Source organism: Pollachius pollachius (assembly GCF_949987615.1).
Source record: "Pollachius pollachius genome assembly, chromosome: 5".
NCBI classification, from domain to species: Eukaryota; Metazoa; Chordata; class Actinopteri; order Gadiformes; family Gadidae; genus Pollachius; species Pollachius pollachius.
In genome coordinates, this window is record NC_136938.1 from 3,468,947 (window position 1) to 3,483,430 (window position 14,484).

General features: G+C 49.9%; 1 protein-coding gene across 1 annotated transcript in view; it reads left to right on the forward strand.

Moving 5' to 3' along the window:
* Positions 1 to 1,175: 1,175 nt before the first annotated feature.
* LOC307076309 (collagen and calcium-binding EGF domain-containing protein 1-like) overlaps positions 1,176 to 14,484 on the forward strand; it is a 28,057-nt gene continuing 14,748 nt past the window's right edge. Inside the window, exons 1-2 of the mRNA XM_079737250.1 lie at positions 1,176 to 1,577; positions 2,784 to 2,864. Of these exons, the coding sequence (XP_079593376.1) occupies positions 1,471 to 1,577; positions 2,784 to 2,864 (188 nt within the window). The 5' untranslated portion in view covers positions 1,176 to 1,470. The remainder of the gene's footprint in view (positions 1,578 to 2,783; positions 2,865 to 14,484) is intronic.

A 14,484-nucleotide genomic window follows, 5' to 3' on the forward strand; every position in this document is an offset into this window, starting at 1 on the left:
GAAATGGTACTTAACTGCAGCGAGACAATAAGCACGACATTCACGACATTGTTTGGAATTATTGGTCAGCGTTTTTCCGAGAAAGACCGATGTCCGGTGAGCGTGCGGCCGTCGATGGAAAACACATTTCCCACGTGGCGCGTATTTACGCACGTCAACGCACCACCGAGTCATAAACACGCAGAGCATGTTGGGTTTAGACCGTACGGCTCTGCGGCATCGAGGCGATGCTTTGTGTGGTCCGGCTAAAAAGGCTGGCCGCCTTCACTCTGAAATATGGCTTTTTGTTGGTCTTTGTACTCTTTATGTTTGAACACTTTTTGAAATTGTATTTATTTGATTTGTGTGTGTGTGTGTGTGTGTGTGTGTGTGTGTGTGTGTGTGTGTGTGTGTGTGTGTGTGTGTGTGTGTGTGTGTGTGTGTGTGCGCGCACGCGCGCTGGATTCATTTGTGGTGAATCAAACCAGCTGGTTCTCCTGAAGGGGAGCCAGGGAAACGGCCTCGCATCGTCATTAACCATCACCATTAAACCACTGGAACCATTAGAACTTGCCTCCTAACTGAACCAGCAGAAGAATATCCTTATTAACCTTCTCCGTCTAAGCGCCAGGTCGCATGGGATGTGGAGTTACTTCTCTGATGGCTTTCCTCAATTATCCATCCAGTCTATTCGCAGCTTTTAGAAGAGCCATGGCATGTATCCACCACCATATGAGCCCTGATATGAGCATAATTTGGCCCTAATGAGCCCATTGCCCCTATAAAAACATTCGGGCCCCACAGCTCCGTACAGCGAACAAAGGGACTCACCACTTAATGGGTTTAGACCCGTGGCTTCTTGATGTTGCCGTGAGGTTAATCAAATAACAATATGTGCAATTAAGCTCGAAACGAAAGTAATTTAGGGAGAATTGCGGCTTAAGTGAGCCCTGATTACAACATGCAACTGCAACGATTCTAATGAGGATAAAATCATGTCATTACGCGGAAGGACTACAGCCTAGACGGTCCTGGACGTGTGATGACTGACTGCACTCATCCGACCTGTAGCATAACTCACATCAAGGGGTTTCCTGTTTGGATGTGTGCTCACTATAGGAGGGAGCTCATAAATTAGGGATGCATATTGGCTCCGCGAGAGAACGACGAGTCTCTTTCCAGGCGGTTCTCTCAGAGCAAGAAGGCGATTCCTCCCGGACTGGTGGAGGACTGGAGGACTTAAACCGAACCCATCCTGGAGCCGGGGCGCTGCAGGGGGTCCGAGCAGCAGCAGCATTCGAGTCCGGACCAGCGGCTCACAGAGGATATTGTTGACGCGTTTAGTTGTCGTTCGTTATTTGGTTGTTATTATTATTTTGCGTTTGTTATCTCAGCCGTTCGTCACGACGCATGGACGGAGAGGTTACATCAAAGTTTATCGCATAAAAAAGGAGAGAGAAGAAAAAGCGATTTACAGTCAGAGGAAAGGACATGGGTCAATGTACCGGTGTGAGGGCGATTCTGCTCCACGCCACCTGGGTCTGGATCCTGGGGGGCTTTGGAGCGATCAGCTTGACTCGTGGACTGGACGCGTCTGGGTAAGAGGATGCTGGACGACGGGGACCTTAAACATGTGTGCGCGTTCAGCTGGTTCAACTCAATGATTTATACGGTGCACATACAATCAAGGCATCTTAATAAACCTACTACCATTCCTACAATTTCTGTTGGAAATGAATTACCGTTAAAGCAGTGAAGATATTGCGATAATGCCATATTGATAACCTACTTATTAGGCTAGATTGTTAACGCATGCATTTTTTTGCATTTAAGATTCCGAATATATGAATGGTGCATAATGATTGTTTTCTATACATCTTGATGGAGGTTTGCTTGTCGTAATGATCCATGACATTAAATAACGGAGCGACTGCTCCAGAACTGAACGGGATTAGTGGTTGAAGTAGATATGTTTCATCAATGCCTCCTCGCACTCACTTTTAATAACACAAACGCACATTTATTTAGTCGATATTTTCCCTAATATGGGATAAAATGGAAAAAGATTTCAGTTACTGGAGTGAACCCTGGAAATAAGTTAATATCTGTCAAGAGGAAGAGTTGAGATGAACCAGCCATTTTTCAAATACACGAAATGCCAAATTGTAATGAATATGAATGGACACAACTTAATTTTGTTAGTTATGAGTAGATGATTGCAAAACATCTCAAGGGTTAGAAAAGTGGCTCATGACCAAGGGTTGAATGTCCTCAGAAGTATAGCAGGAGCAAGCAGTAGTTGGCTATTGCAGGTTGCTTGTGTGTCTGTCTGTCTGTGTGTGTCTGTGTGTTTGTTTTTGTGTGTGTGTCTGTATGCATTTTAGTGTGTGTGTGTAGGCTTTTGTGTGTGTGTTAATGTGTGTGTGTATATGTTTTTGTGTGTGTGTGTGTGTGTGTGTCTGTGTGTGTGTGTGTGCGTGCGCTTGTATTGACCATGTAATATAATTCCATACACAAGGTGTCACCACCAATAAATAAAGTCAGGTTTCATCAAACTCTTTGTGATTCAAGTTCTCTAAGGACTCAACTCAAATATGTGTAGAAAGTAGAATCCAGCAGAAAGTTGCTTACTCACAGGGTGAGTGTACAGGGTGATCACAGCCCTGCCAATGACACCATGCATAAAACACAGCTCCACTCGCAGACTGCTTCAACAGGCTGTAACTCTACGGCCACAATCCCTTTTTAAGAGGACGGAAAACCTCACACATGAATCTAAAAGCTCTGTTGTTTTTCTCCCGCAGCTCTGAGTGTCCGGAGAACCACATCCAGACAGTAGAGTACCCGTGCTCCCGGGCACAGGGGAAGAACAGCACCTGCTACAGGTAGGACCCCGTGGTTCCCACCCGCAGGGCACTCAGCCACCATCTGCGCTGCCGGGATTAACTCAACACAGCTGGCCCGGGACAGAGGGCAGAGGAACTGAACTCTCCGAGCTCGGGACCTGTAACAACAGCATTTAAGAACCTCTGGCCCACGGCCTCTCTGCTTTGCCTCTATCTCAGGGCTCTAATGGCCTTTATCTCAGGGCTCTAACGGGCTCTATCTCAGGGCTCTAACGGCCTCTATCTCAGCCTCTAACAGCCTCTATCTCAGGGCTCTAACGGCCTCTATCTCAGGGCTCTAACGGCCTCTATCTCAGGGCACTAACGGCCTCAATCTCAGGCCACTAACGGCCTCTATCTCAGGGCCCTAACAGCCTCTATCTCAGGGATCTAATGGTCTCTATCTCAGGGCTTAATGGCCTCTATCTCAGGGCTCTAATGGCCTCTATCTCAGGGCTCTAATGGCCTCTATCTCAGCATCTAACAGCCTCTATCCAAGGGTTCTAACGGCCTCTATCTCAGGGCACTAACGGCCTCTATCTCAGGGCTCTAACGGCCTCTATCTCAGGGCACTAACGGCCTCTATCTTAGGGCTCTAACAGCCTCTATCTCAGGGCACTAATGGCCTCTATCTCAGGGCTCTAATGGCCTCTATCTCAGGGCTCTAACGACCTCTATCTCAGGGCACTAACGGTCTCTATCTCAGGGCACTAACGGCCTCTATCTCAGGGCTCTAATGGCCTCTATCTCAGGGCTCTCACGGCCTCTATCTCAGGGCTCGAATGGCCTGTATCTCAGGGCTCTAATGGCCTGTATCTCAGGGCTCTAACGGCCTCTATCTCAGGGCTCTAACGGCCTCTATCTCAGGGCTCTAATGGCCTCTATCTCAGGGCTCTAATGGCCTCTATCTCAGGGCTCTAACGGCCTCTATCTCAGGGCTCTAACGGCCTCTATCTCAGGGCTCTAATGGCCTCTATCTCAGGGCTCTAACGGCCTCTATCTCAGGGCTCTAACGGCCTCTATCTCAGGGCTCTAATGGCCTCTATCTCAGGGCTCTAACGGCCTCTATCTCAGGGCTCTAACAGCCAGACTCTATCTCAGGGCTCTCACGGCCTCTATCTCAGGGCTCTAACAGCCAGACTCTATCTCAGGGCTCTCACGGCCTCTATCTCAGGGCTCTAACAGCCAGACTCTATCTCAGGGCTCTCACGGCCTCTATCTCAGGGCTCTCACGGCCTCTATCTCAGGGCTCTCACGGCCTCTATCTCAGGGCTCTAATGGCCTCTATCTCAGGGCTCTCACAGCCTCTCTCTCAGGGCTCTAATGGCCTCTATCTCAGGGCACTAACGGCCTCTATCTCAGGGCTCTAATGGCCTCTATCTCAGGTCTCTCACGGCCTTGATCTCAGGGCTCTAATGGCCTCTATCTCAGGGCTCTAATGGCCTCTATCTCAGGGCTCCATCAGCCTAAATCAGTGGCCAGTGGATGGAGAGGAGGTTAGCTTGTGTGTTAGCTAGTCGGCAAAGATGTTAACAACCTCCAGGAAGGGAAATGAGATATGGAATATCATCCTTGTCTTTCGGTCCTATTTGTTTATACCTACACTTGTTCTGAACCTATGGACAGTACTTATAGATCATTGCTAAACCACCATTCCTGTCGTGACTTTATGTTTTATACTTTCAGAACCCTTACTTCCTATCTAATTTTTTTAGTTGAACCGTCTTTTATTTATATTTTCCCCAAGCCCTTTATCACGCTTTTCCTTTTCCTGTCAAGCGTGTCTTTGAGAAAACAGTTTGTTTCCATCTTGGACCGGCTCCCTCTCTCGTATAGTTTTATGTCTATGGATTCGGTTCGCTGGCTGCCTAATTTACGGATCGTTTTGTGACATTATCCTACATTCCATCTTGCAGCGTTCGAAATTCAGGAAAGAAATATTGTGTGGAAAAAAATACTTTAGGCATTTTAGTTCTTCAACGACGGCTAATGCTGACATTGAGCCACTCTATTTAGATTGAGACTTTGGCTTCGGATCTTGTGGTTAGAGTAACAAGAACCCCCCCCCCCCCCCCCATACACACACACACATGCAGACACAATCATGTGCACACACACATGTGCGCACACATCGACACACACATTCAAACACACATACACACACACAAACACATACATAATGCACACACATGAGGCTCTAGCCAGGTCTGGTTTCGAGGCCAGGGAGGCAGGTCTGTCTTGTGTCACGTTGGAGAGGCGGAGCCCTGCTGGATCTCCGTGACACGAGGAGCACTGACGGAGGAGGAGGTGAGCTGGAGGTGGACGCCGAGCGCGACCAATCGGAGGCTCTTTGGTGAGGCGGATATTCCCCTTGTTTTATCACAGACTTGTCAGTTCGATTACTGGTCCTGGCAGCCTTGGGAGACCTCGGCACGAAGCAGGGCTCCTCTCCTGGGTTTGACCCTGGTCTGTGGAGCGCTCCGGTGGTTGAGCTCACCTCAGAGCGGCGTGGGGCTGAACGGTTCCTTCTGATGGTCCATGTTGGCTCTCATCCCCTCAGAGTCCTTGCACCCCCCCCCCCCCGTCCGTCCGTCAGTCCGTCCCCCTGGAAGTCTCTCATCTCATTACTTATTACTCGTCCCAGCCTCTGTTGTGGAGGAATCCAGACATCTGATCTAGCGCTGGAACAAAAATCCACTGTTCTTGGATCAGTGGATTGGAGTGTGAGACAGAGAGCAGTCAGGCCTGCCACGGGACGTAATGCTGTGGTCCAGCGTTTATTCTGGTTTTCACTCAATATGTAGATTACAGGTTTCCTGATGCCTGCTCAGAAATCAAAGCAACAGGATTGCTTCCATTTTGGCGAGCTGCATTAGTCACGATGTTGCGCATCCCTTTGTAACCTCGGTGCACTGGAACAGAGCTTTCCACTTTGTTAAAGTTCACAGAACCCATGTATCAATTTGAGTTCTGACTGTTTGATGGTTTGAGAGGGGCTGAATTAATCATTTAGTTTAAGGGGAGTTACAAAAGCCTTTTGGAAACACTTTAGTTTTTATCTCTCTGGCGATTGGACATCTAATCTCAACAGTGTCAACAAAGTGATGGTGAGGTTGAGGGACAGGAGAACCAGCCTGGGAGGTTATGTGTCTGATTCTCAGATGCATAATTTTAGTCTTCTTCTTTCATCATTTATTGAATAAACTGTCAGATTGATTTAAAGATAATAAGTTGTCTCTGTGGCTGAAACATCTGCCTTTTGAACTTCCTATGGCTTTATGAATGATGTATGTTGAAGCAGTCGGTTCATAAACAATTCATAGGCGTGTTGTTAGTGTGTGCGTCACATCTCGTTTGAGTGTTCGCCCGCAAAGCCCCTTTGAAACTTTTTGATTGCGATAAATAAACGGGACATCCATGTTTTCTGAAGCCATCCTTTAGTTGATAACAACATGGCGGGCAGGCGGTGGTGAACGCAGACCTCCTGTGGTGCTCAACTCTAACCCTCACCCTAACCACTCAGTGGAATAACCACTTTAACTTCCCCGTCTCTCACGGGAAGAGCCAATCGCATGGCTCTGTGGTATGGGATGAGAAGAAGAAGAATCCCACACGGTCAAAACAAAGAGTTTGCCTGCCGCAAGACTCCCCCACCAAGCCCCCAGCGGCCTCCATGACAATCCCAGGGAATCTGTCGATCCGTTTCCCCCCCCTCGCTGCCCCCTCCTCGCTGTTGGAAGCTGTTGTTTGAAGGGTGCCAAGTCAAACATGTGGGAATTCTATTCTGAGGAAAGATGTGGATATGTTGCATGTGTGTGTTTGATTCCATGTTTTTTTTCTGGTGTGTGTGTGTGTGTGTGTGTGTGTGTGTGTGTGTGTGTGTGTGTGTGTGTGTGTGTGTGTGTGTGTGTGTGATTTCATGTACGTTTGTTTGGATGTGGGTGCCCTTAGTGTGTCTTTCAATATAAGTGTGAGGATGTTTGTACTTGTTTCGTATTGTTTCACGGCCTGGGAGACGGGACTTTTTTGGAATAAGAAGAGCATATGTTCCCTCTTTAATGTTAACTCACGGAAATCAGGCTGCCCGATTCTAAAACCAGGCTGGCCGTCGATAAATCAGTCAGAGATGAGTTGTTTCTGAGCCGCACCTTTTTCCAATCGCGGCGTGCTGCACGGCTCACTGCTGTGATGGACTCCAGTCCTCAAACTGTTTTCTATTCCCTCTCTGTGTGTTTGTTTTGGGCGGCGGGCCAAAGCTTACAGCACCGCTCCGTACATCAGAAAGGTGCAGACTGAGAGAGGAGGGATGAAGTGTGGACACCATGGAATAATATTGGGCCTCACCCACCGTCTCACTGACAGCTCCTCTTAACGGCGTTTTAACACCGGGCCGTACTGCAGCACAGGAACGAGTCACCTGATACAGGCTCGGGTGACGTGACGCCGGCCCGGGTCACCTGACGCAGGCCCGGGTCACATGAAGCAGGCCCGGGTCACATGACACAGGCCCGGGTCACGTGACACAGGTCCAGGTCAAGTGATGCAGGCCCGGGCCTGTCTCACCGTTGGGGGGTACAGTGTTTTTGTTGGGAGGCTTTTACTCCACCGTTTCCCGCTCCGAGTACCGGACAGAGTCGGAGCTTGTGACCTCCGTGTAGGCGGCCGATACGCTACTGAGGATGACTATTTTTTCCAAAACAACTTACAATAAGTACATTTCTCAGGAGAAAGAGAAACAACAAAATATCGCTGTCGGTACTGTAAGGATTTTCATAGAACCAAGTGTCAAGCACTAACTATCACTTGATTAACCCATTCCCCGTACATTACACGGATAGCTAGGATAAGACGCTACAAAGTGCTTATGGTACTTATGGTACGCAATACATCTTACATACCATAATGTAAACATTGAAAACACCCGATGACGCAGGAACATATTGATATATGGGGGTGACACACGGACTCACTCAGACTACAGCACTCCAAACAGAACCGGTTTACGGTGTGACGCTGAAACAATAAAGAGGCGAAGGGCATCAATATTGTGGTGGTCTTTGTTGTTGAACCACGTCAGTAAGTGCCGGTGGTTATGACTTGCGGGGGGGGGGGGATCTCCCTCTGAACAGCCCCCCCGATAAAACCTTTATAATAAGGCCACCCCCGCACGCCTCCTCACAAGAAGAACCACACGGGAGTTCGTCTGATCTGCCCCGTAAACGGTGGACACACACACATGCGACCACGTGTTAGTCACTGCAAATGATTCCAGCATGGAACCTGGACGCACACATGTGAACAAGCACACACAAATGCACACGCACAGACACAGACACACAAACACACACAAGAATGCACACACGCACGCACAAACTCTCTTTCTCCCGGTTCATTACCGGGTACCACTCTGCTCCGGGCCTGGACTCTCTCAAGCCTCTTTTAGTTGGACGGTTCCTCTGATTGGCTCCCGACAGACAGAAGCCAGGCGCGGCCGTCTGGTAGCCCGTTAACCCCCGGGGGGGGGTCAGCTCAGATCCAATCGGCCGTGGGATCGGTGGATCCGGCGCTGGTGAGCAGAGGGATCCGGAGTGGATCTGAGAGCTGGAGAGAACAGACCTGCTAACAGTGACTTCATACACGGAAAACACGAGCTGGACGTGGTTGCAGAGCCGCTAACTACCGACTGGCTGGGTCGAGCTGTCTCGTGTGTGTGTGTGTGTGTGTATGCGTGTGTGTGTTTGTGAGTGTGTGCCTGTGTGTGTCTGTTTATGGCGTGGGGGGGCGGGGGGGGGGGGGGGGGGGTGTCTTTGTGTCTGTGTGTGTCTGTGTGCATGGTGCGTGCCTGTGTGTACTTGTGTGGGTGGGTGTCTGTGGGGTACATGTTTGACTGTGTGTGTGTGAGACGTGTTTGGTGAGTGTGTGTTGGCGCTGTGCTCACGCTTGCACACACGCACACACGGGCCCAGCGTTGGTTAGTGTCGAGCCCACTGCCCTGCAGCCGTAATGAACACGAGCTGGGGAGGATTCATTGACTCTCAGACGCTCTGGCCGGTTCTGCTTTGGCGTCCATTTGGGCAAATTGGTCGAAAAATAAATAGAGTAATAGAAAATAACGAAAAACAGCTGCGGATATATAATCCCTGTATCCATAATGATTCATAAATATCTCATTAGCGAGAGCACAGGGGAATAGCCACCGCCGTGAGTCTGAGTGTGTGCCAGAGCTGCAGGGAGGCAGGACTTTACAAGCTGCTCTAACCACCAGGATAGCAGGTGGAGACCGGGCCGAGTGTTGCTGTTGAATTCATCGTGCTACAGTATGACTGCTGTGTGTTCTGTGGGGTGTTGCTGTTGTTTTCATCGTGCTACAGTATGACTGCTGTGTGTTCTGTGGGGTGTTGCTGTTGTTTTCATCGTGTTACAGTATGACTGCTGTGTGTTCTGTGGGGTGCTGCTGTTGTTTTCATCGTGTTACAGTATGACTGCTGTGTGTTCTGTGGGGTGTTGCTGTTGTTTTGTTCATACTACAGTATGACTGCTGCGTGTTGTAGGGTGTTGCTGTTGTTTTGTTCATACTACAGTACGACCGCTGTGTCTTCTCTGGGTTGCTGCTGTTGTTTTGTTCATACTACAGTATGACCGCTGTGTCTTCTCTGGGTTGCTGCTGTTGTTTTGTTCATACTACAGTACGACCGCTGTGTCTTCTCTGGATTGCTGCTGTTGTTTTGTTCATACTACAGTACGACCGCTGTGTCTTCTCTGGGTTGCTGCTGTTGTTTTGTTCATACTACAGTACGACCGCTGTGTCTTCTCTGGGTTGCTGCTGTTGTTTTGTTCATACTACAGTACGACCGCTGTGTCTTCTCTGGGTTGCTGCTGTTGTTTTGTTCATACTACAGTACGACCTCTGTGTGTTCTGTGATGTTGCTGTTGTTTTGTTAATACTACAATACGACCGCTGCGTGTTCTCTGTGGGTGACCGGCATCAAACACACGTTTTATACAAAATATTCCAGGCAGGAAGGGTCTCCGTCTCACTCGAGAGATATTCTTTGTATTCGGTGTGTTACGCCGTAAGAGGCCCCCCACGTCGCAGGTGCGAGGTGTGGGGTTCCGCTCTGATGTCGAGCGAGCGAGGGAGCGTGTCAAGAGTGGGGGTTCAGCACCCTAACAGCTCCTCCTACCCAAGGGAGTGGGCCTCTTTACTGCCTTCCCCCTTACTGCCTCGCTCCCTTCTGTCCGTTCATCCATCCATCTTTCTCTGTCTCTATTGCTCTCTCTCTTTCTTTCTTTCTTTCTTTCTTTTTTCTCTCTCTCTCTCTCTCTCTCTCTCTCTCTCTCATATGTTACATACAATAATATGCTGTAGTACACTAGAGTATAGCTGGGGAGCACGGCTGCATCTTGAATGGATGACTTTCAATAACTTTAACACAAACAGTCTGCATGAATCACTTTGAGCTATGATGACATTTCAGCCTTATAATATCAGGCAGACCCAAACTAGCCGAGGGCCGACCCATCTGGCACTGTCTCTGACACTCACAATGGCAAATACACACACACACACACACACACACACACACACACACACACACACACATACACACACACACACACAAACACAAACGTCACTACCTCTCAGAGAGCAGTGGTGCTTACAACTACACACAGACTAGTGTGACGTCTTTAAAGTGATACAATCTGCTTGTCTGCCGCTTCATCACTCTCTCTCTGTCTCTGTCTCTCTGTCTCTATCTTTATCTCTCTATCATTCTCTTTCTGTCTCACTCACTCACTCACTCTCTCACTCTTATTGTGTTTATACTCACTACCTCCCTCGCTGTTACTATGTTATTACATTATATAACATTTAATAAAAAAAAAATACATTGAAAATGAGTTAAGCAACAATTAACTTTCCATATTAGCCTCTGTATTGTAGTTGGCACGGTACCGTACCAAGACTAGAGCTGGCTGTGACTGGAAAAACACTCTCTATTACCGCTAAAACAAACACTGATTTTGTACATTATTGAATACTAATTATTACAAAGCAATATTCTCTCTCTCGCTCTCTCTCTCTCTCTCTCTCTCTCTCTCTCTCTCTCTCTCTCTCTCTCGCTCTCTCTCTCTCTCTCTCTCTCGCTCTCTCTGTGTGTTTGTGTGTATGTATCTGTGTGTGGTCCTCACATGCGGCTCTGTTGTGTACAGTGTGTCTATGTATGCCTGTGTGTGTTTGCGTGTGTATGTGTGCGTGTGTGTGTGTGTGTGTGTCTTTCCCCCAATGCTCCTGTGACTCCCAGTCATGCGTGTGTGGAGCTCTGCTGTTGTCTGAAGTCCTCCATCCCTGTGATTCATGATCAGCATCATCAGTCTCAGCCAGCCTGCGCAGCTTTTAATATAAAGTGAAGAAGTGCCGGTCAGTTGATCAGGGTCAGGTGACCAGGGTCAGGTGATCAGGGTCAGGTGATCGGGGGGGGGGGGGGGGGGGGGGGGAAGTCCAGCCTGAAGTTCCCTGTCAAACATACCTGGACATCATAAATGCATCATAAACACCCTCCTCATAGACCCATACCCCATAAGCCCTCCTCATAGGCCCAGGCCCCATAAGCCCTCCTCATAGGCCCAGGCCCCATACGCCCTCCTCATAGGCCCAGGCCCCATAAGCCCTCCTCATAGGCCCAGGCCCCATAAGCCCTCCTCATAGGCCCAGACCTCATAAGCCCTCCTCCTAGGCCCCGACCTCATAAGCCCTCCTCATAGGCCCAGACCCCATAACCCCTCCTCCTAGGCCCAGACCCCATAAGCCCTCCTCCTAGGCCCAGACCCCATAAGCCCTCCTCCTAGGCCCAGACCCCATAAGCCCTCCTCATAGGCCCAGACCCCATAAGCCCTCCTCCTAGGCCCAGACCCCACAAGCCCTCCTCATAAGCCCAGACCCTGTAAGCCCTCCTAGACCCCATAAGCCCAGGCCGGCCGTGTCTCCAGCAGTAGACGAAGTGAGGAGCTGATCTTCAGTAACAGAAGATTGAGGTGCTGCCCGCACCCCTCCACCCACCAACGCAGTGATCTGGGTCTGACCCAGAGCGCTGAGGCTGGATAACCACCTCCAGATGCCCGCTACCTCTTTGTCTTTGTGTGTGTGTGTGTACATGCATGCTTGGACGTGGGTTTGTGTGTTGTCTGCATCTGTGTGTGTCTTTGTGCGTGCGGGTGTGTATGTGTGCGCGAGTCTGTATGTTATTGTATGTGTGTGTGTATTTTTTGTGTGCGTATGTGCGAGCATTTGCGTGTGCGTTGGTGTTTGTGCGTGGGTGTTCACTTGTGTGCATGAGTCCAATGTGTGTGTGTGTGTGTGCCTGCTTGTTTGTGTGTGTGTGTGCGTGTGTCCGTGTGTGTGTTGTGGTGCAGCTGGCTGCAGGTCGCAATAATCACGGCTTCATGGAGGTTCTGTCGGCGGAGCGGGTCTGGCCGAGTCCTTGTCAGCCCTCACTCTCGTACCGAAACCCATCAGCTCAGAACCCCCCTCCCCCATCACCACCACCACCACCACCCCCTCCACCACCACCACCACCACAAACACCACCACCACCACCCCCAACACCACCACCCAGCCGGCCCTCTCAGACCAGGCGGAGGGGAGACCTCCAGGGGTCTCTTCTCCTGCCAAGAGGAGAGGGGGATCAGGCTTCACTTCAGTCAGACTGGCTCCGAGTGTGGACTCAATAACTGATACCCCACAGGGTGTTCGCTCTGCATCAAACAGACCACTTTAAACCGTCAATCCACCCCTCTCTCCCTCCCTTTTACACGCACACACACAAACACACACACACACACACACACACACACACACTAGTTTGAGGATTTTCCTTTGTTTACTCTGGATGATCATCAGATCCCGTTCGCTGGGAAAGGGGACCTGTTCATTTCTTCTCACACTTGGAGATGACCTGCGACTCTTTCTGCAACACAACACCGCTCTGCCTCCGCCTTACCCACGGAGCGCCCCGCTCTCCCCTCTCCCCCTCTCCCGCTCTCCCCTTCTCCCGCTCTCTTACCCTTTCTCTCTCTTGTTCTTGCTCTCTCTTCTTCCTCCTCTGCATCTTATCTCTCTCTTACTTTCTAATTCTCTTTCTATTCTCTTTTTCTCTCTCTCTCTTTTATTTTTTCTCTCTCTCTCTTTCTCTCTCTCTCTCTCTCTCTCTCTCTCTCTCTCTCTCTCTCTCTCTCCTGTTTACGGGCTCTGTCTGTGCATATCACTTCCTGCGTTTAATGACACCATAATTGTTTTCGTAAAGACCTGCAGTATATTGGAACCTATTAAAGGTAAATAAAAGGCAGAAAAAACCCTCCAGCAATCCTCTGGCATCTCCTTTGGATTAGCAGCACCTGAGCAGGCCTCCCTGAGCCTCCCTGAACAGGCCTCTGAGCCTCCCTGAACAGGCCTCCCTGAGCCTCCCTGAACAGGCCTCTGAGCCTCCCTGAACAGGCCTCCCTGAGCCTCCCTGAACAGGCCTCTGAGCCTCCCTGAACAGGCCTCCCTGAGCCTCCCTGAACAGGCCTCTCTGAGCCTCCCTGAACAGGCCTCTGAGCCTCCCTGAACAGGCCTCTGAGCCTCCCTGAACAGGCCTCTCAGCCTCCCTGAACAGGCCTCTCTGAGCCTCCCTGAACAGGCCTCTCTGAGCCTCCCTGAACAGGCCTCTCTGAGCCTCCCTGAACAGGCCTCTGAGCCTCCCTGAACAGGCCTCTCAGCCTCCCTGAACAGGCCTCTGAGCCTTCCTGAACAGGCCTCTGAGCCTCCCTGAACAGGCCTCTGAGCCTCCCTGAACAGGCCTCTCTGAGCCTCCCTGAACAGGCCTCTCTGAGCCTCCCTGAACAGGCCTCTCTGAGTCTCGCTGAACAGGCCTCTGGGCACAACGGCTTGGAGCAAAAGGGCTCCAATATTTTACTTTTACTAGGCCTCAGAGCCTCCGAGTCTCGGAGAACCAGGCCTCTGCTCTGCCTGGTGCTGGCTCTCATGCTGAGACTGCTTTTGACTGAGACTGCTCCCCCCCCCCCCCCCACGGATCAACCTCCCATCGAGGGGCGATGGCTCCGCTGTCAGCAGAACGTTTAGACCCGGTCGGACCAGATGTGTGTGCATTATTAAAACATCAATATATACTAGGAGGCCGACAGCCAATCAGCAACTGCGCCTGGAAACAGCAGGAAGCGAGGAAGGTGTTGGGTGGGTTTTCTGTGAGCTTTTAAATCTTTGGAAACGGGACCTTAAAACTCCGCCAGTGGGGTTCAGTGGACAAACTGGTACAGCATTTCATATTCTTTTTATTAGCAGGCCAGTTTTTTATATGCAGCAGACCCTTATTTATACAACCCATATTTAGCCACAGGTTGTAAGAAGTTATAATGAGATGTGAAGTCATTCTGCTACTTTGACCTCTCCAGAGAAACCTTCAAACAAAAATATTTGAATTGAACGAGTAGAGGTTGTAAACATAATTTCTTGGTTACACAGCGTTCCTGTTATGGCAGTGAATGACTCCAAATGAGAGAGAGAGAGAGAGAGAGAGAGAGAGAGAGAGAGAGAGAGAGAGAGAGAGAGAGAGAGAGAGAG